The 23787-nt window shown below is 44.5% G+C and overlaps 1 protein-coding gene across 1 annotated transcript in view; it reads left to right on the top strand.

The window, feature by feature from the left end:
• The window catches only part of MYOT (myotilin), a 1852166-nt gene that overhangs the window by 1752985 nt on the left and 75394 nt on the right, over positions 1 to 23787 (top strand). Inside the window, exon 15 of the mRNA XM_044068976.1 lies at positions 2874 to 3039. Within this exon, the coding sequence (XP_043924911.1) occupies positions 2874 to 3039 (166 nt within the window). The remainder of the gene's footprint in view (positions 1 to 2873; positions 3040 to 23787) is intronic.

The following is a 23787-nucleotide window of genomic DNA, read 5'->3' as shown; positions in this document are numbered from 1 at the left end:
TTGTGGTTTCCCATCCACTCATCAAGGTTGCGCTTGAAGAGGGTCAGCGAGGTGCTCTGTTTGACGTGTATGGGAAGTCTATTCCAGAGACGGGGCAGCCTGTGGGAGACAAACCTGTCTCTCCAGCAGGTTTTGTTAATGTCACATATTAGGTTCAGGCCTTTTAAGCGGGTAGTGTGTGAGGGATTAGACTTACGGATTTGGAGCATCTCTAGTAGGGCAGGGTCCTTGATCACTTTGTAAGCGAGACACAGATCACCCCAGAGCAGTCTGTATGATACAGAGTAGAGTGATAGTGATTTGAGCCTGTCTGCATAGGACAGGTGTTGGAGGCCATGGATTCTGTTTGTGAGGTACTTCAGCAGCCTTTCCGGTTGGTGCAGATGTTTGGAGAGGCACATCCCAAGTGGGGCGTTGTACTCAATTATTGGTGTAATGAGGGAGGAGTATAGAGAGTTACTAACCTCCTTTTTTCTGGATGCAATCCCTTTACTTATGAGATGAACCAGGTAAAAGGCTTTTCTGACTACTGCCACTGCATTATGGTCGAATGTGAGGTTGTTATAAACCTGAGTGCCCAGGTCCCTCACCGCAGTTTGTGTGCTTAGGGGGTTGCCATTGATGTGGTAATCAGTAGGGGTCATGTTTTGCCGAATAGTATGATGATACATTTTTTTGCATTTAGCTTGAAGCCATGACTTTGGCACCAGTCATTAGTTGCTGTGAGACTCTCTTGCAGTATGTTAACATCATTTGGGGAGTCAATGACAGCACCCAATTTACAGTCGTCAGCAGAAATAGTCAGCCACAGGCCTTTTGTCTTTGCCTGTACCTCTGAGAAATAGATGCCAAACAGTAGGGGTCCCAGGACAGATCCCTGGGATCTCCACTAGTGACAGGTCTGCTATCGGAGGTGGAGGTGCCTATTTTGACTTTGAGGGTCTTGTCAGTGAGCCAGTTGGCCACCCACCTGATGAGATAGGGATTTACACCAAGTTGTGTTAGCTTTTCAATCCTCCCTGAGTGGGGGATTATGTCAGAGGCCTTGGCCAAGTCAAAGTAAGCTGTATGTACTGACTTTCCCTCATCCAGGGCCTTAATGACAGTCTCAAAGAAGTCAACCAGGTTCAACAGGCAAGATCTGCCCTTGACGAGTCCAAACTGGGTGGGGTTAAGTGCTTGGAGATTGCTTATGTCTTTGTTTATGAGATCCATAATAATACGCTCCATGGCTTTACAGATCAGACTTGTCAAGCTAAGGGGGTGATAGTTTCCAGGGTCAGTAGTGGCACCACCTTTGTGCAAGTGGATGACAGTGGAGGTTCTCCACTCTGCTGGAATGAAGTCAGTACTTAGGCTGTGATTGAATAGGGTGCTCAATGGTGAAGCCAGTTTTTGCTGGAGATGGTGCAGAATACACCCTGGCATACTATCAGGTTCCATGGAAGCTGTGTTTTTTTTTGCCATGGATAGGGCCTGTAACTCTTGATCAACAGTAGGAAAAGTAAGAAGAAAATATCTAGTTTTTGGGTTCTGTGCAGTTAACAGTGCGAATTCCAAAGATTTAAGATAACTCTAGCAAAATGGCTTACAAATTACATCAAATGTGATTATGATAAAGACAATAGGTTTTAATGAGTGAAGCCTTGAGCTCATTTTGTCAGGGCCCTGGCTGCCTCACAGGCCACTTTCAGGAATGCAACCTTCTTCAGTTATGCATCCTTAGATGATACTTGTGCAGTAACTGTGGAGCTATCACTGAATACTTTTGCAAGACACAATAAGCTTTACATGATCTGTCAATCCAGGTCATGCTTTGAAGTTTGTATCATTGGGGGAATTCCTTCAAGAGGATTCAACCATGAGGATGGCCTGTAGGTGATGTGAATTTTGTACATATGTGACAAAACCAACAGCAGGCAAACTGAAGTGTCAGCAGTGCAAAATGTCCCTTAAAGATGCACATTTTCAGGTGTTGACAAAACATTATATCACAGTTAGTAACAGTATTCCGCATAGACTCTTACTCGCTTTTAGAGGCTTCTGAGCTGATTAGTATGAGTAACCACAGTCAAAGAATTTCCGGTACTGTGCTGAACAGTTGTAGTTTTGTTCTACTTGTTGGTTGATAAAAATGTTTTATTTACTTTTTTTTATGTTGTGAAGAGTCTTTATTGAGACATAAGCTAAAGTAAAAAAATCTTGCGTGTCCATGTTACAACAAACCAGTTACAAATGTAACAAATGACATCAGAATGCATTTCTCCCTGTGATGCAATGCATTTCACTCCTTTTGATAACTGCTTCATATTTTATTGTACATGTGGATTTTGCCTGTCTTTTCTGAGTTCCAGGTTATACTTCTGTTTTTTTTTCAGCAATGGGACGATGGCTTATCCTCCCTAAGTTACTTTAGCAGTACATCTACATTAATGCCAATGGTAAATGTAATAGACTGCATCTTGTTTTATTAAGTTCAGAATTTGGGGTGAAAAGGAAAATGCTAAAAAGTCAATATTCAATTTATTTTTGCAGCAAAGCTGTAGCAACAGTATGTTTACTACACTTTCCCCTCATGCAGAATATGCCCTTTGGCCACTTTAGCCACTTACTAATACCATTTTACCAGTGTTTTCAGCCAGTTACTGCCCCTTGTCTTCACACTATGTGATTAAAATGAAATTATTCATGTAAAGTAATAAAATGAATAACAGCTGTGAAGTAAATGTGCATGATGCAGCTTTCTGTGCTCAGCAGGATTCTTTCTTCTTTTATTTCCATGATTGCAGTTAGGGTAACAAACTTGATAAATATTTGGAGCGACTTAAAATTTCATAAGGGTGACTTTCTGTGTGTTTTTTTCCATTAAAAAGCTCAACAGAGGAGAAAAGCCCCCGGTTTTATCCAGAAGCCGCAACATGTGACAGTCTATGAAGGGGATACGGCTAGACTGGAATGCCAAGTGTCTGCTGTTCCAGAACCCCAGATCTTCTGGAAGAAAGACAATGAAATGATAGAATTCAACACAGACAGAATAAGGTAGTAAAGGCTCCTTCTTTTATTTTGGTATTACATTTTCTTTAGTAAATGTTTACTGAAAATACATTTATTTATTTTCCTCTTTGATGACTGTGTGGGTGGGCTGGTCCTTGGGCCCTTTTCAGCTATGACCCAGGTGCAGAAGACAAAAAAGTACAAACAAAAGAGTCAAATACAATATTTCAATGATTACAGAAGTACACAAAATTTGGTTGTACTACTTTAGTGCAGATATGATGGAATCTCATCCAAAGGAGATTACAAGAAAATAGGTAAAGCCTATTTTATATATAGACTGAATAATAAACAATCTGATGTTGTAAATCTTTATTCATTCCTTACTGTTAGGACTTCGGTTCCATCCTCGGAACCGTCATGGCCGTTACCAAGCTCGTGCCAGCCAGAAACTCTCAGCTAAGACCTACCCACAATGCCTCTCTCATAGTCTCTCCAGATCTCGTTTGCCGCATTCCTCGTCAGATGTGCCAGCCTTCTCTCAAGCTAAGTGTAGTGTTTTTTGTGATTTATCTATATAATTACCTTCCTCTAGTCAGTTTTCCCTTAAGATTATCTCTTCACCTTTAAATTTATATACTTTCTTACTGAAACCTACCCTCTACCTTCGGTAGTTCTTTTCATACCATCGTTGGGACTGTCCCTCTCCCCTACCTTTGGTAGGCCCTTTCCCTACCTTTTTGTGGTATTTCTTAGTACCATTGTTGGTACTCCTCCTTCTCTATCTCTTAAAAAAAAAAACTCTTCTTCTTCTATAACCTTGCTGTTGTTTTTTGGTTGGTTAAATTGTAGTTTAGGACTATAGTGTTTGTGTAGTTTCCATGATGTCTGATAAAGTAAAACTAGGATTTAAACAGTGTGCTAAGTGTGGGCATAAGATGCCCAACTCAGACGGTCATTCCCGGTGTGCTTCTTGTTTGGGCGTTGACCACATCAATGTATCTTGTGATATTTGTTCCAGCTTCAGCAACCGTACGTTGGCTGAACTTAAGAACAAGCTTATTCTGAAGGGTATGCTAAAAACACCCTTCTCGGAGGCTCTTTCTGGGACAGAGGTCTCACCACCTCTTAAGCATAAGGATGTAAAAAAGCATAAAGAGAAACTGAGTCACTCGGTTCCAACATTTCCGTCCTCCTTGGAACCAAGTTGACACTGGGCTTCTCCCTCGCCTTTGGCGCAGACTACTTCGGCACCAGGCTCCATGTCTTCTCCCTTGGTGCCGCCATTAATTCTGACTCCAACCACTGTACCAACTTCGGCACCATCCCCCTCGGTGCTGACCTTGGTTTTTGACACAGGCTCCGACTACTGTACCTGCATCAGCACCAACCCCAGCCACAGTGCCAATGTCTTATACGGCTCCACTGATACCGACACCGTCGGTTCTGAAGGTCGAACACCTTCCCAGAACCAGATATTCTCCCTCTTATGACCCCTTTTTGGGACAACAATGTAGTCCATTTCTTGAGAGACCAGAATCACCATCGGCAGCTTCCTTCAGATCCACCAGGAGTCTTTCAGAACAAGCTGTAGTGAGGATTGTGGACCAGCTTTTGGCAGCTAGAGGATTACCCACCCCTACTAGGTCTTCCTTCCCTCCTGGAATGGAAGCTGTCACGTCATATTCACCTATATATCCTCCTCCAGCCTCCTCCCAGGTCTCGGCTACTTCAGTATCGGTGGCCATCCCTGTGCATTCTGTCTCAGCTCCGACAGCGGAGGCTTCCCTGTTGGCACCGACTACTCTTGGTGCAATAGCTCCTTTGGAACTGGCGCACTCTTGGTGCACTGATTGGGCTGTTGGCACCTAGTTCAGCTCCTATTTTTTCGGTTGCACCATCTATGGCCATGGCTCTCCCAACAGCTACCAGTCCTCTCGGAGCTCCTCACCTGGAGGTGGACTTCTCAGGGAAGGGTGTGACCCCAGTTCTGAGGTTGTCCTTCTCAGTTCCAGGCTCCCATCCCTCCTCGTGCGGCCCTGCTTTCCAGGTGATGGAGAGGGTACTTGCTTCAACAGGGTTGCAGTTGGCACCATTGGCATCAACACCAGAACCCCCACCCCCTCTAGCATACAGCTGTCCCAACCCCCTACTCTGGGATCCCGAGCACGGGAGCCGCAAGACCTTCCCTTGAAGGGAACCCTTTCTCCGGACTCCTCCTCAGAAGATCCCACTGGGGAGCCACCCCGGAAGAAACTTTGCAAGAGAAAGCATCTTGATTCCCCTGAGGAATCCATCACTGAAGCCACCAATTGCAATGAGGGAGAAGGGTCCCCACAGTCTCCCCCGGAAGATGTCTCATTTGGAGACATTCCCGAGATCCTTAAGCAGAGGGGAGACTGGAAGCCCTCCAACCCTTCGGAGGAATTGGTGTTCTTGCAGGCCTTCCGTGCTCGGCCGTCTACTTCCTGGGTGACCCCACCTGTGGATGAGTTTATTAAACTTTTTGTGCAGCATGAGTGCTATAACCACAGCTGAACCCAAACGAGGTATATCAAGATACGTTTATTAAATCCACACAGAACAGCCGATAAGACATCACAAAGCAGCCAATAAAACATAAACGCCTTCACTCATTACATTCGCGTTTTCGTCCCAATAGTAAAGACTTCATCAGATGGCCAGTGTATGATTCAATTAGTTATATATATATTGAAATTAATCAGTAAAACACCAATGAAATTGAAGTAAATGCATTTGTTCTTGCGGCGGCGCAGTGGTGCAGGGGCGGCGCAGTGGTGCAGCAGTTAATGCTGTCACCTCACAGCAAGAGGTTCTCTGGTTCGATTCTCGGCTGGGGTGCCTTCTGTGTGGAGTTTGCATGTTCTCCCTGCGTTCACGTGGGTTTCCTCCGGGTACTCCGGGTTCCTCCCACATTCTAAAGACATGCTTCTGGAGCATTTCTCCCCAGGCCTCCACTGAAAACAGGATCTGTGGAACCCAGTCGGACTTTCCCAGTCAACAAATGTTAAATAAATAAATAAATAAATAAATAAAATAAATAAATTTGAAAGAACCAATGATTTTTGTGTTTAAAACAACAATCTATTAAACCTCAATGTAAAGCATTCCCCTTATTATTTGTGTTTCTCATTAAACTAATAAAACTTTAATAAATAATTGTTAAAATAATAAATATTTATGTAAACATCCATTTTGTTTAAAACCTATGTATGATAAAAATTAGTTTAAAACTATCACTATTCATTTCATGTCATGTTGTGAAGTATATAAAATCAGGGGTACAATGCCATCTCCTGGCTAAACATTTTATTACATTCAAAACCATTCAAAGTTTAGCAGACCTCAATTTCAATAGTAGCAGCTGAACAAGTGGGAAAGCATACTTTGCAATGTGGTTTTGATTCTCTAGAGGCCTCCTGCAGAGCAGTAGTTACAGGCTCTGTCATTAGAAGACATGCTTGGTTAAAAGAACATACGTTACCAGATCATGTTAAAGCAAAATTATTGGATGCACCTTTGCAGCAGGAGGTGTTATTTGGAGTTAAGGCAGAAGAGGTATTAAAAAAATGGAGGATAAGGCAAAATCTATGCAAACAGTGAAGGATTTCTTACAGGTTCAGCCTCCTAGATTTAGCAGAAACTGACCAACTAAGAATTGGTCCTTTCCAATTACAGACAGACCTCAAAGGGGAAGATACAGACGTCCAAGAGGTAGAGGTCAAACACAAGGTCCTTACAGGCCTCAACAATGGGTTGCATCAGGCCAGAAAGAAGGGGAAGACAGGCCCCAACCATATAAAAAGCAGCTCCAATGACTTCCCACTACAGCTGCCAAACAAATCTCTCTTGGTAGCCCCCTTGGGAGGAAAACTGGCACTCTTCTACCACAATTGGCAAATGATCACCAAAGACAAATGGGTTCTCAACATTGTATTTCAAGGTTACAGGTTCCACTTTCACACTCTGCCAAGGTTAAAAGGAATGCCAAATCTGCCACCAAATCAATGGGCAGAGGCTCAAAAACAAATTACAGCACTCATGGATATGAGAGCTATTCAAAAGGTACCATCACAGGAGCAAGGACAAGGATTTTACTCAAGACTCTTTCTGGTACCCAGAAAGGACAAAGCCTGGAGGCCCATTCTGGATCTTTCATCTCTAAACACTTACCTGGATGTTCCGAAATTCAAAATGTTGACACTACAGCAGCTTCTTCCCATGCTGGGCAAGAAAGCTTGGCTCGTGACTTTGGACCTCAAGGAGGCATACCTGCATGTCCCTATCAGACAAAACTGCAGAAGATACCTCAAATTCATAGCTGGTTCAATGCACTACCAATTCTCTGCACTGCCCTTTGGCGTATCTACTGCGCCCAGGGTCTTCACAAAGTGCCTGGCACCAGTAATTGCATTTTGCAGACAGAAAGGAATTCAAATTTATCCGTACCTGGACGACTGCCTGATTCAAGCAGAGAGCAAGGACATTCTTCTAAAGCATCTGGCGTTTGTAAAAAAGTTATTAAGTTGCCTGGGGTACACAGTAAACAAAAATAAATCAAAACTAGTGTCCTCATAAGAGATTATATTCCTGGGTGCCAGCTTGAACACAACGGCCCAGATGGCTTATCTCATGCCAGACAAGCAAGGACAACTGACTCAATACTTTCAATTGATGGCAACAAAGATCCAACTCCCTGCAAGAAAAATTCTGCAGGCCTTGGGTTACATGGCATCCTGCATACTACTAATTCCATATGCCAGACTGCATATGAGGAAACTACAATGGTACCTAAAGAATGTATTGTCTCAACACTGTCAAAGTTTGGAAACAGTTATACCACTAATCCCTTGCCTTCAACAGGAGTTTCAATGGTGGGCTCAAGCTTGTCACCTCAACAAGGGACAGCTTTTTACACAACCCACAGCCAGGCAGTCACTGACAACAGATGCATCAGATTATGCCTGGGGAGCACACATGGCAGGCAAATGTATTCAGGGCACGTGGCCCGCAGAACAAAGGCATCTTCACATCAATCAAAAAGAGATGTTAGCTGTACAAAATGCCTTTATAGCTTTCAAGGACCTGCTGCATCCAGGACAACTACTGCTAAAGACAGACAACACCACAGTTATGTGGTACATAAACAAGCAAGGGGGCACTCACTCCTGCCCCCTATGCAGACAAGCAATGACCTTGTGGAACACAGCTATAAAACTTCAAGTTCATCTGCTAGCACAATTCCTGTCAGGAGAGAAAAACACACTGGCAGACGACTTAAGCAGAAACATCATGGATCCCCACGAATGGGAATTGAATCCACAAATATTCAGAATGATAACACAGAAATGGTGGAGCCCAGACATAGATCTGTTTGCATCCCCAATAAACTGCCAGCTACAAAAATTCTGCACAAGGAGTTACCATCCACAAGCATGGAAAGTGGATGCCCTCTCTTTCAGCTGGGAGAACCTACAAGTATACGCTTTCCCACTACTACCTCTCCTGCCAAAGGTACTCATAAAAGCCAGGCAAGAAGAGCCAAAGATGATCCTGATTGCACCAGACTGGACACGCCAGCACTGGTACCCAATCTTAAGGAGCTTAGCACAAGAACCACCCTGGATTTTGCCTCAAATCCCACATCTGCTGACTCAGCACAACAATCAAATACTACACAGCCAGCTAAAGACCTTAAACCTAGCTGCATGGAAGATTCCTTAGTCAAGCAAGCAATGCCTCTCTCCAAAGCTGTTATGGATGTCATTCTGGAGGCCAGAAGGCCTAGTACCAGGAAAGCCTATTCAGATAAATGGAAGATATTCTGTGCCTGGAACCAAGCTCACAGCCTTGACCCTCTTGTCCCAAACATTCCTCAGATACTACAATACTTAACTGAGATGCTGGACAAAGGCCTCTCCTTCTCATCCATCAAGATCCACGCCTCTGCCATCTCTGCTCATTACAACACGGATCCACCAATTTTCTCTCATCCTGTGTTAAAACAGTACCTCAGAGGGGCTAAAAACATAAGACCACCCCGTAGAGCACCTACTCCAACTTGGGACCTCAACTTTGTTTTGGAAAAATTAACTTTACCTCCTTTTGAGCCAGCTAATGCAGCAGAATTAAAATGCATCTCTTGGAAAACTGCTCTGTTCTTGGCAATAACATCAGCACGAAGAGTTTCAGAATTACAGGCACTAATGGCAGTGGAACCTTTCCTCATTTTCCACCAGGACAGGGTGTCTTTAAGAACTAACCCTACGTTTATGCCAAAGGTGGTATCCAGTGTGGCTCTAAACCAAACTATTCACCTGCCAAGTTTTTATCCTAAACCACAGAATAAAGGGGAGAGACTACTGCATTCTTTGGACATTCACAGGCAGTTATGCTTCTGCTTGGACAAAACCAAAGCTTTCAGAAAATCTGAGCAATTATTGGTAGCATATGCTGCAGGAGCACAGGGAACAGCCATTTCAAAACAGACTATTTCAAAATGGATAGGACATTGCGTACGTTTCTGCTACACATACCATGGAAAACCTGTACCTAGCAGCATTAGATCTCACTCCACCAGGGCAGTCACTTCAACTGCCTACCTCAGGGGAGTCCCTACCAAGGATATTTTAGAAGCAGCAACTTGGAGTTCTGTACATACCTTCACCAAGCATTACCATCTGCCTCTATACTCTAAATCCAGTGCTGGCTTCGCCACTGCAGTGCTGCAGGGCCTTATAGCCACCCCTAATGCCTTATAGAACCAGCCACCCTACCTCAGCTTTGGGATTCTACCCAAGTGTAATGACTGCAGCAGTATAACCCGATGAACATAGTACAGTTTTGTACCTACCATAAATGTAGATGTTCGAGTGTATACACTGCTGCACTCCAGGTTACCCTCCCTCCTTCCCCTCTTACTGGCTGGTACGTACCTATGTCTTCTATCCTTTACTACCTATGGGGAGTATTTGTTGGTAGCTGCAAGTTGTTGTTTGCTTTTCTTATGTATGTTTTATTAGCAATTGGAATTGCCTACCTATTTAGAGGCACCTGACATCTGGGGCAAGAAAAACTGAAGAAAATGGCATCGGCTGCATCTTATATACCCCTGTCGCACTGACGTCAGGGAGGAGGCGACAGCAACCGACGCCGGACCAAGACTTTGGAACTCAGGCCGACTGGGGAACCGCCTGACGGCAGGATAATCCAAGTGTAATGACTGCAGCAGTGTATACACTCGAACATCTACATTTATGGTAGGTACAAAACTGTACTTTTGGGTTCAGCTCTGGTTATAGCACTCTTGTTTTGGATTTATTGGTGGTTTTGAGTGCGTTTCCACAGTATCACTTGGTTTTTGTGCAGCATGCCTGAAGGCCTCAGACAACATAGAACCTGTCTCCCGGAGGCCAGATAAAATTTTATCCACCCCTGAAGACCAGCCCAATTGGTCCAAGCAGCTGGTAGTTGATTCCATGGTCATGGCGGTGGCCACCAAGAGGGAACTGTCAGAAGATAGTTCCACTGTTCATCCCCAAACAGGGAGTCTCGGACTATGGACAGACTGGGGAAGCAGGCCGACGCTTCAGCGACCTTTGCCACTCGGTCGCTGAATTATCTGGCACACTTTATTCACCTCCAAAGAGACCTAATCTCAGAAATGTCTGCCTCTTTGGCGGGGGTACTGCCTGAGGAGGTGCATGATACTGTTACCTCTCAGCTAGCTACCCTGGAATCCATCTCGAACTCCTCTATGCGCTTCATCTATCACACTACCAAGGGGGCAGCTTAAGCAGCCGCATCAGGCATCGTCATGAGATAGCATGCTTAGATACGTTTGTATGACTTTGCGGACCCCTTTAAATCTTCCTTTGTCAATGCGCTTGTTGACGAATCTTCCCTTTTTGGTCCCAAAGTAAGAGACACACTATCACATAGTGAGAAGGACGGAAAGACCTTGTCTGCTGTGGGCATATGTTTTTCCACCCCCCAGAGATCCTACTCCAGGAACCAGAGAGGAGGAAAATTGTGGTTCAAGAAGTCCCAAGGATCTTTCTTGACACTCGTGGTGAGCAATCCCCCCAGGGCAGAGGGGGCAACTCATCCGGAAGACGCCCCTTTTGGGGAATTGGGGGTCTGCACAACCAGGGCACTAGAGATTCCTTCTCTGGCCAACCCTTCCAGCACTCCTGAACAGTGGCCCAACTGCTTTCCTCTGGAAGCAGTTGGGGATCAATTTTCCCTGCACCTACAGGCCTGGCAACTCATAACAACAGATGCGTGGGTGCAGACAATAATATCCAGAGGCTATCATATCCCATTCAATCTTACTCCCAGACCCGTAAAACGAATCCCCAATGTCCCACCAGTCAGAGGGAGGATGCAGCCTTAGAAATCGAAAAGCTGCTAAGAAAAAGAGTCATCTAGCCAGTCCCACCAGACTAGAGAGGATCCTGGTTTTACTTGAGGTTCTTTTTAATGCCAAAAAAGACAGAGAACTAGAGACCAATCCTGGATCTCAGCTTACTACAACAATTCATAAAACCTCAAAAATTCCGGATGGTCATGGTACAGTCCATCCTCCTCTTTCTGGGGAAGGACAACTGGATGTGCTCTATAGACCTCCAGGACCCATATTACCACATAAAGATGGACAAACACTCCCGGAGATTTCTCAGCTTCTGGCTGGGAGCCAGTCACTATCAGTTCAGGGTACTGCCTTTTGGTCTCTTGACAGCCCCCAAAGTGTTCAACAAATGTATGGCAGTCATGGTAGATCATCACGGACTACAAGGATTCCAGGTGTTTCCACATTTATACGATTGGCTCCTTACCACCACAAGCAGCAAAAAATACCTTTACTGTGGCAAACTGCATCCAGTACGAACCACAAGACCAAACAAAGAAAAAAAGTATAGCAGAAGCGCTCAGTTAAATTCTCTTCACTTTATTTTCAACAACAGCAAAGCTTTCAGGTTTCCACTTCTTCAGTGTTAACATCCTTACCACCACAACCAGGAATCTTCTCATTCTCAGTCTCTCTTACACTCAAGGCCTTGCTCTTCGCCTAGGTATCATGATCAACATGGACAAATCACAAATGTCTCCAACAAGAGCACTGGAATTCATCGGAGCGATCTTCGACACAATGTCCTGTCAAGCTTCCCTTCCTCCTCACAGGCTCTCAAAAATAAGAAGCCATATTCAAGTCCTCCTTCCACAGACATTTGAACCAGCACGCCTTGTACTACAGCTATTGGGATCTGTGGCAGCAACTACAGCACGCCTTGTACTACAGCTTTTGGGATCTATGGCAGCAACTATTACCTTAGTTCCGCTGACGAGGTTGCACATGAGACTAGTACAGTAGCTCCTTTCATCACAATGGTCGATTTTAACCCACCCACTCAACCACATGATACGCCTTACAAACCTTTGCAAGAAAGAAATGCTTTGGTGCATGAAGCCAGAATCAAATCTTTGGTGTCAGCCGTTCTGCCTTCCCCAGCCCAGGGCCACAGTGACCACGGACGCTTCCCTGGTAGGATGGGGGGGGGGGACATTTCCAGGGAAAGGCAGTCCAAGGCACCTGGTCCCCCATGGAGGCCAATTTGCACATAAATGTCCTGGAATTGAGGGCAGTTCTCTTAGTATTGCAAGCGTTCCACACATCCCTTCCTTCTGGGACCATTGCAATTCAATCGGACAACATGTCAGTCGTCTAGTACATCAACAAACAAGGTGGAACTAGGTCTTACCCCCTGTGTCGGGAGGCCATGAGAATTTGGCACTGGGCGATGGCTTCCGACATCTTTCTCATAGTAACACACATTCCCAGGAGTTCCAATCTTATTGCTGACAATCTGAGCAGGAACATTATGATGCCTCACGTGTGGTCTCTCAGTCCTATAATAGCGGATCAGATCTTCCGCTGTTGGAGCAGGCCTTGCTGCTATCTGTTTGCTTCTCCCCTAAACAACAAATCCAGAAGCTATTTTGTCCTGATCCCCTCTCAGAGGGAGTCACCGAGGGATGCTCTGACGCACGATTGACCCCCGGGTCTGCTGTATGCCTTTCCCCCTTTTCCTCTCATTCCAAAATTCATCCAGAAAGCTGAAAGGTTAAGAAGCAGAGTGATCCTCATTGCCCCTTATTGGCCCCGTCAATTCTGGTTCCCTTTCTTATGGCCTCATCTGATTCACAGCCCTTGGATCCTAGATCAATCCCAAGGTCTGCTCTCATCCTCAGGCACTGATTCACCCCAGTCTCCACAGCCTCAAGCTCATAACTTGGTTTCTCCACTTCCAATGATTGCCAGGCTACCTGATATTTTATCCCGTTTGCAAGATTCTTCTGGCTTCAAACAAACCTTCCACCAGGAAAATGTATTCTAGTAAATTGACTAGGTTCTCTAGATGGGCCAAAGAACATAACACAGACTCCTTTTCCATGCCTGTTCAGAAGATCCTACAATATCTCACTACCCTGTTGTACACAGAAGCTTCAGCATTGACTATTACAGTCCATTTAGCAGCTATTGCAAATTTTCACAATGGAATCGACAATTCATCTGTTATGTCACATCAACTGTGCAAAACCTTCATGAAAGGAGTATTACATATTAAACCTCCTGTCAAGCCTCCTATAGAGCCTTGGGACTTGACATTGGTGCTTCAGTCATTAACAAGTCCTCCTTTTGAGCCTTCTAACTCATGTGATATGAAATTTTTGACTTGGAAAACTCTACTTCTAATAGCCCTTACCTCAGCGAGAAGAATACCTTAGTTGCAGGCCTTGAGTGTCAAGAGACCTTATTTGATTTTTCATAGGGAAAGAGTGTCCCTACATACTGACCCCTCCTTTTTGCCGAAGGTCACTTCTGGGTTTTCCATTAATAAATCTATTGACTTAAGGAATGAATAAAGATTTGCAACATCAGATAAAGAAGTTATGTCTTACCATAACGTTCCATCTGTGTTGTAGATCTTTATTCATTCATGACTTCTCGCACTCCTTCCCCCTGCCTGGACTCCTGGTGGACTTTAGGATTTCTTTATTAGCTAAGGTATTTGCTCAGACAGAGCCTCCTACTGTCACTTTTATTACTTCTATACTATAATGGCGGGCAAATTGATCTGAAGAGACTATGAGAGGGGCATTGTGGGTAGGACTTAGCTGAGAGTTGTTGGCTGGCGCGAGCTTGGTAACGGCCGTGTCAGTTCAGAGGATGGAACCAAAGTCCTAACAGTAATGAATGAATAAAGATCTACAACACAGATGGAACGTTATGGTAAGACATAACTTATTTTTTTTTTATTCCAAAGTATAAGGAACTTTAATAATGTGTAATGGGCTTATTAACTCAGCTTCTAAACTCTTGTTGTAGTCTGACCTAGTTCCTACTTTAAAGATCATCTAAAGGTGTCAGAGTATGCCTAACAGAAGGAGGTCCCTCCATATGTGTGGTTTATCCTGATGAAAATGGTAGTCCAGAGGGCCTTATGTCACATTATTTTGTCAGGGCTCTGTCTTGGTTATCTATTTTGTGGTGGCTTATGGAAACTAGCAGTCATGTCAATGCATAGTCAGAAGTGCCATTGTTCTTTTTATTTTGGAATAGGTGTGTGTGTGTGGGGGGGGTGCTAATTAGCAAAATAAACAAATAAATAAATAAAATATATGGTTATTTACCAAACTGTCGATGTAAACGACAGTTTGGCAGTTAACTAATGGTTATGCACTGTGAAGCTTTTATTTCCTAGCCCTCTACTGAAAAGGAGTCTGCTTTTTAGCCTAGTCAGACTTTCTCAATAATCAAATGCAAATCAGTTTACTTTGAGACAATGAATTTTGAAGTAATGAGGCTATATGACACATCCTTAGAGTTCAACTTTCTATTTCACAGAATCCAGGACTGCTCCTAGAAAGGTCTTCCTCTGTGATGGCACCAGATACAATTTCTTCGTACTCTCCATTAACCCCAAAGAGTCTAGAACGACAGTCATCATAGTTCAAAAGTCATCCAGATTAGGATAAATGTGTGTACCCCCTTACACTAAGTTCCATACCCCTTACATTAAGTGCCACAGTGGCAGAACCTAGACACTGACACTCTGGCAACAGCTTTTGGATTACTGTAGAACTGAAAACTGAAAGTGCTGATGTTCACTGTAAGGGTGACTGCAGTTTCATTCACATTGACTGGGAAGTAGAATCTATATCAGAATAATGAAAGCGTATATGTGTGACTACATAAATGTCGACACATAATACGAGAAACTGTAAATAGTGAACGGCCAATTAATAGAATTTTTTTCTAGTGAAAAAATTCATGTGGCTGTTCGGAAAAAATAAAAATTAAAAACCATTATCAGGTGGGGGGCTGTGCCCCCACACCCACCCTAACTAAATATACCAACTCTGAGATCGCACTATACTGAAGGAAAGGGCAACTCTGTGTAGTTGGCCAACTACCTCCTTGTCCTGTGACATATTCATCGAATTGCTTAAATGCGGTTTGATGAATATGTGTCGCTCTTCACGCGTTTGCTCAAAAGCAGTTTCGTGCTTCTAATATAGACCCAGTAGAATCAACTCATCTGGTCAGACTTCCAGGGCTTTAGGTGTCCTCAGAGTGGAAGTGGCTCCTTTTCATGCTGAGGATGTCAGCAGGCGACTTCCCGTAGAAAGGAGAGCAGCCCAAGTCCTTTTTATTTCATTTTTGCTGCAGACAGTGACTGGTAGTCTGTTCAACAGTTTCATTTATGCAACTTTCAAAGCATTTGAAATGACTGAACTAGATTAAAAGGAAGGGGAACACGATAGCTTGGTCATTAGGATCTCTGCCTAATAGGCCCAGGTTTTAGTCCTGATCTTTGGCCACCGTCTGCTTGGAGCTTGCACATTCTGCCCATGTTTGCATAGGTTTACTCCAGGCATTGTGGTCACCTTCTGCCTTCCAAAAACATGCTGGTTGATTGGTACTTTAAAGTGACCATGTATATTTCATTTATCCTTGCAACTGTGGCCCATATCATGGCCAGAAAAGATCCATGCTGACCAGTCCATTTACCCAGCTAACAAATGAATAAACAGAAAGATAATAGATATTATGAAATAAAAATTAGGAATATTTTTCTTATTTTCTGAACTGTGCGCTGTACTGTATTGAAATTTTGTCTTTTTGTGCTATGATTCTGGAGATGTGTCCATGGTGAATGGCATCACTGAAAAAGATCACCAATCTGTGATTTAAAAAGCTTGTTTCAGCTACATATTGTACTTATTTTACTGCCTGCACTTTAACAAAGTCATTTTTGTGTTTAAATTACCTGTTTAACTGTTGTAGGCTACATACTCAAGTGTGATAGCCATTTCTGTGCATTTAAAGAGTTTTTTTTTTTTTTATTGTATCTGCTTTATTGTCTGAAAAAAACAAAAAATATATATATACTTGTTTTCCCACCTTTCTAAGCTAGTATAGTCCATTTTTCAGGTTAGTGCTGAATTCAGGGCTGTGTTACAAGTTTGTGTTTGTCCATACCTTACTTGGATAGAAGGAAGTTTCTCTGTTCACCTGTGAGAGAAGGGAGCTTTGAGCAGCCTATCTGTACCTGGAGGAGTGGTTTCAGCCCAGAAATTAGTAGTTTATTGGCCATTTTGGGCTAATTTCTCTCTCCTTCATTTCCCTGCTATAAAACCCGCATTTATGCGGTTTTGCATGCCGGGCAGTGCTGGTTAGCCAGGGTAAACTATTCCTGGCTCCACAAAGTCTACTCTTCAATTTTTCCCTTGGAACATAGGTTCATAGGTTGGTACGAGGCTATCGGCCCTAGGGCCTATACAAGCCTAGCCATAACAATTCCCTGGATATTTCTTCCCACAATATTTACTTCTCTGGACCCCTGTCTAGCAGGGCGACTGACATGATCCCCGGGGTGAATTTCCTATCTCCCATCCAATCATCAAGGTTCCTTTTGAAGAGGGCCAAGGAGGCGCTCTGCTTAACAAGTATGGGCAGTCTCTTCCAGAGTATGGGGAGTCTCTGGGTCAGGAACCTATCCCTCCAGCATGTTTTGTTCGCTGTGATGACAAGGTTTAGATCCCTGGAGCATGTGGCTGTGAGGGATTGGGATTTCTTTAAGTGGAGCATGTCCAACAGCTCAGGGTTTGAAATGGCCTTGTATGTTAAGCAGAGATCGCCTCTGAGTAGACGATATGCCACAGAGTATAGCTGGAGTTTTTTTTAGACGGTCAGCATATGGCATCTGCTTTAGGCCTGTGATTCTTTTTGTGAGGTATTTCTGTGGCCATTCCAGCTGTTGCAGATGTCTTGTGAGGTACATACCAAACGGGGCATTATACTCTATAATGGGTCTAATGAGGGATGAGTACAGTGGGACAATGACCTCCTTTTTTCTGGATGAAAAGCCCTTAGTGATGAGGTGTGCTGCATAGAAGGATTTCCTGACTGTTGTGGCGATGTGGTTATGGAAAGTGAGACCACTGTCCATCTGTGTCCCTAAGTCTCTCATCACACTTTCGATGTTTAGTGTACTGCCACCTATGTGGTAATTCATGGGTACATGTTTTTTTCCAAAGGGGATAACTATACATTTCTTGGCATTAAGCTTGAGCTCATGGCTCTGGCACCGGGCATCTGTTTCTGTAAGGCCCTTTTGTAGAATATCCACATCATTTGGGGATTCAATAATGGCTCCCAGTTTGTAGTCATCTGCGAACTTTGTTAGCCAGAGTCCCTTAGTGTTGGCCTGTACTTCAGAGAAGTAGATGCCAAACAAGAGTGGTCCCAGGACTGAACCCTGAGGTACTCCACTTGTCACTTGTCTGGAGCTGGATTTGGAGTTGGCTACTTTTACAGTTTGGGTTCTGTCAGTAAGCCACTTGGCAACCCATCGCATGACGTAGAGATTTATGCCAAGCTTAGTAAGTTTATCTATGATTCCAGAGTGGATGGTGTCGATGGCCTTGGTGAGGTCCAGATAGGCTGTGTGGACTGCCTTACCCTCGTCCACAGCTCTGGAGACTGATTCAAAGAAGTCAGTCAGGTTCAGGAGACAAGATCGGCCCTTCACAAACCCAAACTGGGTGGGGTCCAGTGTTTGAAGGTTGCCAATGTCTTTGTTTATAAGTTCCATGATAATACGTTCCATGCCCTTGCAGATCAGGCTCATCAGACTGATGGGACAGTAGTTCCCGGGATCCAAGGTGGATCCCCCCTTGTGGAGTGGGATAACTGTAGCTGTGCACCACTCAGTGGGCACGAAGCCTGAGGTAAGGCTATGATTAAACATGACACTTAGGTGAGGTGCCAGTTCATTTTGTAGTTCATGTAGTACACAGCCTGGGATGTCATCTGGTCCCATGGATGCTGTATTCTTAGCTTTGGAGAGTGCAGTTTTTACCTGTGTGGCCATGATTACCGGAATTTGGCAATCTTTTGGTATTGAGATGCGTCCTTTAGGGGGTGAGAGGGGGGTGAAGTTGGCACTAAATCGATCTGCCAGGATATTGGCAATATCCTTGGGATCAGTATATTTAATGCAGATCTGAGCATTGCCATTTAGATTCTTGACATAACTATAGAATGCCTTGTGGCTGTCTTTGGAATCTTTGGCAATTTTATTTTCGTAACTAGTTTTTGAGGATTTTATGAGGCATCTCAGCTTCTTACTGAGGCTGGTGAGGGAGTTTATTGCATCCTGGGATTTTCCTCTTTTCTGCAACAGTTTCTTCCTTCTGTTGTATAGTTTGTTTATAGCAGGGGACCACCAGATTGGCTTCCTTTTTTTGGAGGAGAGCATCTTGGTTCTATTTGGGATGGCACGATTCATGCATGAGTGGATGTGCTCGTACAGTGCCGTAGTGTAAGATTCTGCAATCGAACTTTCAGATCCCGTCTGCATGGGTGTAATGAAGTTTGTCACTTCTGACTTCAGTGGCATGAAGTTGGCTTTGGAGAAGTTTTTTATGGAGGTTTCCTTACTGGGGGGTGGGGGTGGGATGTGGATGTCAAGGGTGATTTGCTTATGGTCAGACCTGACCAATGAGGGGGTGACCACTGGTGTGGAGCATCTATCTCCCATGCTGTTAATGACCAGGTCTAGGATATTGGAGCCCCTGGTGGGACAATGGATTAGTTGATCCAGGGTTTTGGAATTTATGAATTCCAGGAACCGTTGGGAAAAGGAGTTGGTTCCCGAGTAGTTTTCCCAGTTAATGGCAGGGTAGTTGAAATCACCCAGTATTAGGGTGTTTGGTTGTATCTTAATATTTTCCAGTATGTTTAGAAAGGTGTAGTGAGAATCTTGGGGCATGGTGGGGGATCTGTAGCAAGCTACAATTTGGATTTCAGTCTTACCTAGTGTTAGTTGCACCTGGAGAATTTCAGATGCATTGTGTTGGGCAACTAGCCTGGAGGTGTGAATATCCTTGCTGAATATGGACACTCCTCCACCTTTAGTGTTTCGGTCTTGGTTTTGTGGCCAAAAAGTGTGGTAAGAGTTGTAGCCTGGTATTGCAGGGGTGCTTTCTGGAGTGTTGAACCAAGTCTCAGTTACTGCACAGATATCGATGTTCTCTATTTTTAGGAGTGCCTCGAGAGAGTGCATTTTGAGGTTTAGACTTCTAGCATTGAGTACCATTATCTTCAGATTTTGCATGCTTGTATGTGTTATGGTGGTGGTTTTGTCCTTTGAACCTTGCCTAAAAAAGGCACTATAGGGGTGGCAAGAGCTTTAGCCAGTAACCTGAATCCCAGGGCTGACAGGTGCAGACCATCTCTGGCAAAGCATCATGGTTTGTCGATCATGTCTTCCCAGGAAGACAGATACTGGATCCCCTTTGAATGACACCAGAAGCTTAGCCAATTGTTGAAGTCAATCATTTTGTCCTTATACTGTGGTATCATTCTGGGCGAAGGCAGGATGCTACTCAGGGCTAGGGTCATACCTGCCTGGGCCACATGATCGGAGAGCTCTTCCATGTCTCTTTTCATGTAGTCCAGGGAGGTATGTCTCAAGTCATTCACTCCAGCATGGACAATGACAGAGTCGTATCTGTACTTGTTGTGGAGCGACTTGAGTGCATGCGTTATGTGGTGGATCCTGGCACCTGACAGGCAGCTGACTGTAATTTTCTCCTTGTTCAACCTGGTGAGTGGGACATCAGTGTGCCTGACTATAGAGTCACCTAAGACTAAAGTGTTAGGTACATTGTCTTGCCTTAGGAGCTGTTGTTGGGTGGCACACCGATGTTGTGAGCTATGTGTCACTTTGGTTGTGACTGGTGTTTGTTTGCGTTTCAGCTTTGGAGGTCCTTGTTGCTTGGGCAGGTTAACATTAAGGGCCTTCGCATATGTGGGTTTAGTGTTGCTATGTGTGGGTGTTGATGGTGTGGGTTTTGAAGGGCTATGAGTTGCTTGAGGTGTAGTGCAGGTGTTAACCTTCTCCTCTTGACTGTCTAGCACAATCTTGGCCGGAGAGAGCTTTGCTTCCAGTTTGGCTATGTAAGCGCATCTCTCGCAGGTTGTAGTGTTGGGAACTAGACAAACTTTCAACTTAAGCACTCAAACCATTCACTTCTCAGCCTGGCACTTGCTCAAAACTCATAGCAAGCACTAATAAACCTTAGCACTAGACCCCCCCCATACTGTAGAGAAGGACAAGGCTCTCTATTCGACCTTACCAGCCAATCAGTAAAACAGTTCACTATACCTATCCAGGTATGTCCAAAGGGCAGTTTCAGGTGTACTTTCCGGTCCAACTGGTGAATCTGGGCATTTTGAGGCAATGTTACAACTGCCTCATGTATACAGACAATCCTCTCTTCCTACCACCAAACACTAATACATGTGAGAGATGCAGTTATACAGTCAAACTGGAGGCTAAGCTCTCTCAACCCAAGATTGGACCAGACAGTCAAGAGGAGAATGGAATTACTTGCATCACACCACCAGTCTCACATAGACCTATGAAACCAGCACCGGCAAAACACACACATAAATACACGAAAACATACTCAGAGGCTCTAAATAAAAATCTGCAAAAGCAACAGAGACCTCCAAAGCAGACATCCAAGCAACCTCCACCCCCCAACACAAACCATGAAACACATACTTCACAAAACCAGTGTGCCATGCAATCACAGCCCTTAAGGCAAAATAACATACCCAACATACTAGTAATAGGTGACTCTATAGTCAGGCACACTGACGTCCCACTCACTAGGTTGAATAAGGAGAAGATTACTGTTAGCTGCCTGTCGGGTGCTAGGATCCGCCACATAACACAAGCACTCAGGTCACTCCAGAACAAGTACAGATGTGACTCTGTCATTGTCCATGTTGGTGTGAATGACCTGAGCCGTACCTCCCTGGACTACATGAAAAGAGACATGGAGGAGCTCTCTGATCACATAGCCCAGGCTGGTATGACCCTGATCCTGAGTAGCATCCTACCCGCACCAAGAATGACATCATGGTGTAAAGAAAAAATTATCAATTTCAACAATTGGCTAAGCTTCTGGTGTCATTCAAAGGGGATCCAGTGTCTGTCAGCCTGGGATGGCATGCTCGACAAGCCACTCTGCTTCGCTAGAGACGGTTTGCACCTGTCACCCTTAGGCTTTCGAATACTGGCCAAGGCTCTTGCCACCCCCATAGTGCCTTTTTTACGCAAGGCTCAAAAGACAAACCCACCGCAATAAATAGCACAAGTAACAAAAAACTGAGGGTAATGCTACTCAATGCCAGAAATCTAAACCTCAAAATGCATGCACTCGAGGCACTCCTCAGTATGGAGAAAATTGATATATGTGCAGTAACAGAAACCTGGTTTAAGGCTCCAGAGAGCACCCCAGCACTACCAGGCTACAACTCATACCATACATTTCAGCCACAAAACCTGGACCGAAATACAAAAGGCAGGGGCATATCCATATTCATCAAGGATACCCACACCTCCAGGTTAGTGGCACAGCATGATGCTTCAGAGATCATGCACGTGCAACTAACAATGGGCAAAACTGCAATTCAAATTGTAGCTTGCTACAGATCACCCACCATGTCCCAGGCCCCCCATTCTGCATTTCTGGAAACACTGGGAAACATAAGGGTCCTACCAAACACCCTGATATTGAGTGATTTAAATTACCCTAACATTAACTGGGAGAACTACTCAAGTGCTTACTCCCTTGCCCAACATTTCCTAGAATTTATAAACTCAAATGCCCTATTTCAACTGGTCAACATCCCCACCAGAGGTGACAACATATTGGCCTGGTCATCACCAACATGGGCAACCCCTCGCTGGTTAGAACTGATCATAAACTAATCACTCTGGATATCCACATTCCGCCCCCACCCCCGGTCAAAGAAACCACCGTGAAAAACTTTTCAAAAGCAAACTTCATGTTACTTAAGACCGAGTTGGAAAGTTTCAAAGCCCCCATGCCAAAGGATAACGCTGTCCAAGCTGCAAAATCCTTTACTAATGCACTTCATGTGCACCTACAAGAATGCATGGATTGTGCTATCCCAAGCAAAACCAAGACTCACTCCTCCAAGATAAGGAAACCAGTCTGGTGGACCCCTGCCATAAACAAGCTATACAATAGAAGGAGGAAACTAGTACAGAAAAGAGTAAAATCCCAAGAAGGGAAGACATCCCTGATCAGTATTAACAAGAAACTACGATCCTTCATAAAATCTTCCAAGGCTAGCTTTGAAAGAAAAATTGCCAAGGACTCCAAAGATAGCCACAAGGCATTCTTTAGCTATGTCAAGAATCTAAGTGGCAATTCTCAGATCTGCTCAGAGTTAGTGCAGAATGGCACAAAATACACTGAACCGACCGATATCACCAACATCCTGGCAGACAGGTTCAATGCAAACTTCATCCCCCTCTCACCCCTAAAAGGGCTCATAACCATAGCAGAAGAATGAAGTGCCCCTGAAATCACAGACACTCAGGTTAAAACAGCCCTCTCCAAAGCTAAAAACACAGCATCAGTGGAATTGGATGTGGTCCCAGGCTGCGTCCTACATGAGCTCAAAGATGAACTAACCCCTCACCTAAACACACTGTTCAAACTCAGCCTCTCTACAGGCTACATGCCCATAGAGTGGCGCACAGCAACGGTTATTCCGCTACACAAAGGTGGAGCCACAACAGACCCCGGGAACTATCGCCCTATAAGCCTGACTAGCTTGGTCTGCAAGGCTATGGAGCGCATCATCATGAATCTCATAAACAGAGACATTGGGAACCTTCAAATACTGGACCCTACCCAGTTTGGCTTTGTTAAGGGCAGATCATGCCTCCTAAACCTGGTGGACTTCTTTGAGACAGTTACCAAGGCTATAGACGAGGGAAAGGTGGTACACACAGCCTACCTAGACCTCGCAAAGGCCTTCGACTCCATTCCCCATTCAGGTATTATAGACAAGCTCACCAGCCTGAACATAAACCACTACATCATAAGATGGGTTGCCAACTGGCTCTCGGACAGAACCCACATGATAAAAGTTGTGGAAGCTAGGTCTGACTGTAAACCGGTTACAAGTGGCGTTCCCCAGGGCTCAGTCCTAGGACCCCCCCCTGTTTGGCATATACTTCTTAGAGGTACAGGCAAGCACAGAAAGACTATGGCTGACCAAATTCGCAGACGACTGCAAACTAGGGGCTATAATTGACTCTCCAGCGGACACAGACATCCTCCAAAAGGGTCTCACTGAGACGGATACCTGAT

Source organism: Protopterus annectens, chromosome 4.part0, assembly GCF_019279795.1.
Source record: "Protopterus annectens isolate FY-2018-M chromosome 4.part0, PAN1.0, whole genome shotgun sequence".
In the NCBI taxonomy this organism is placed as follows: domain Eukaryota; kingdom Metazoa; phylum Chordata; order Ceratodontiformes; family Protopteridae; genus Protopterus; species Protopterus annectens.
This window is presented reverse-complemented; position numbering and strand designations above follow the sequence as displayed.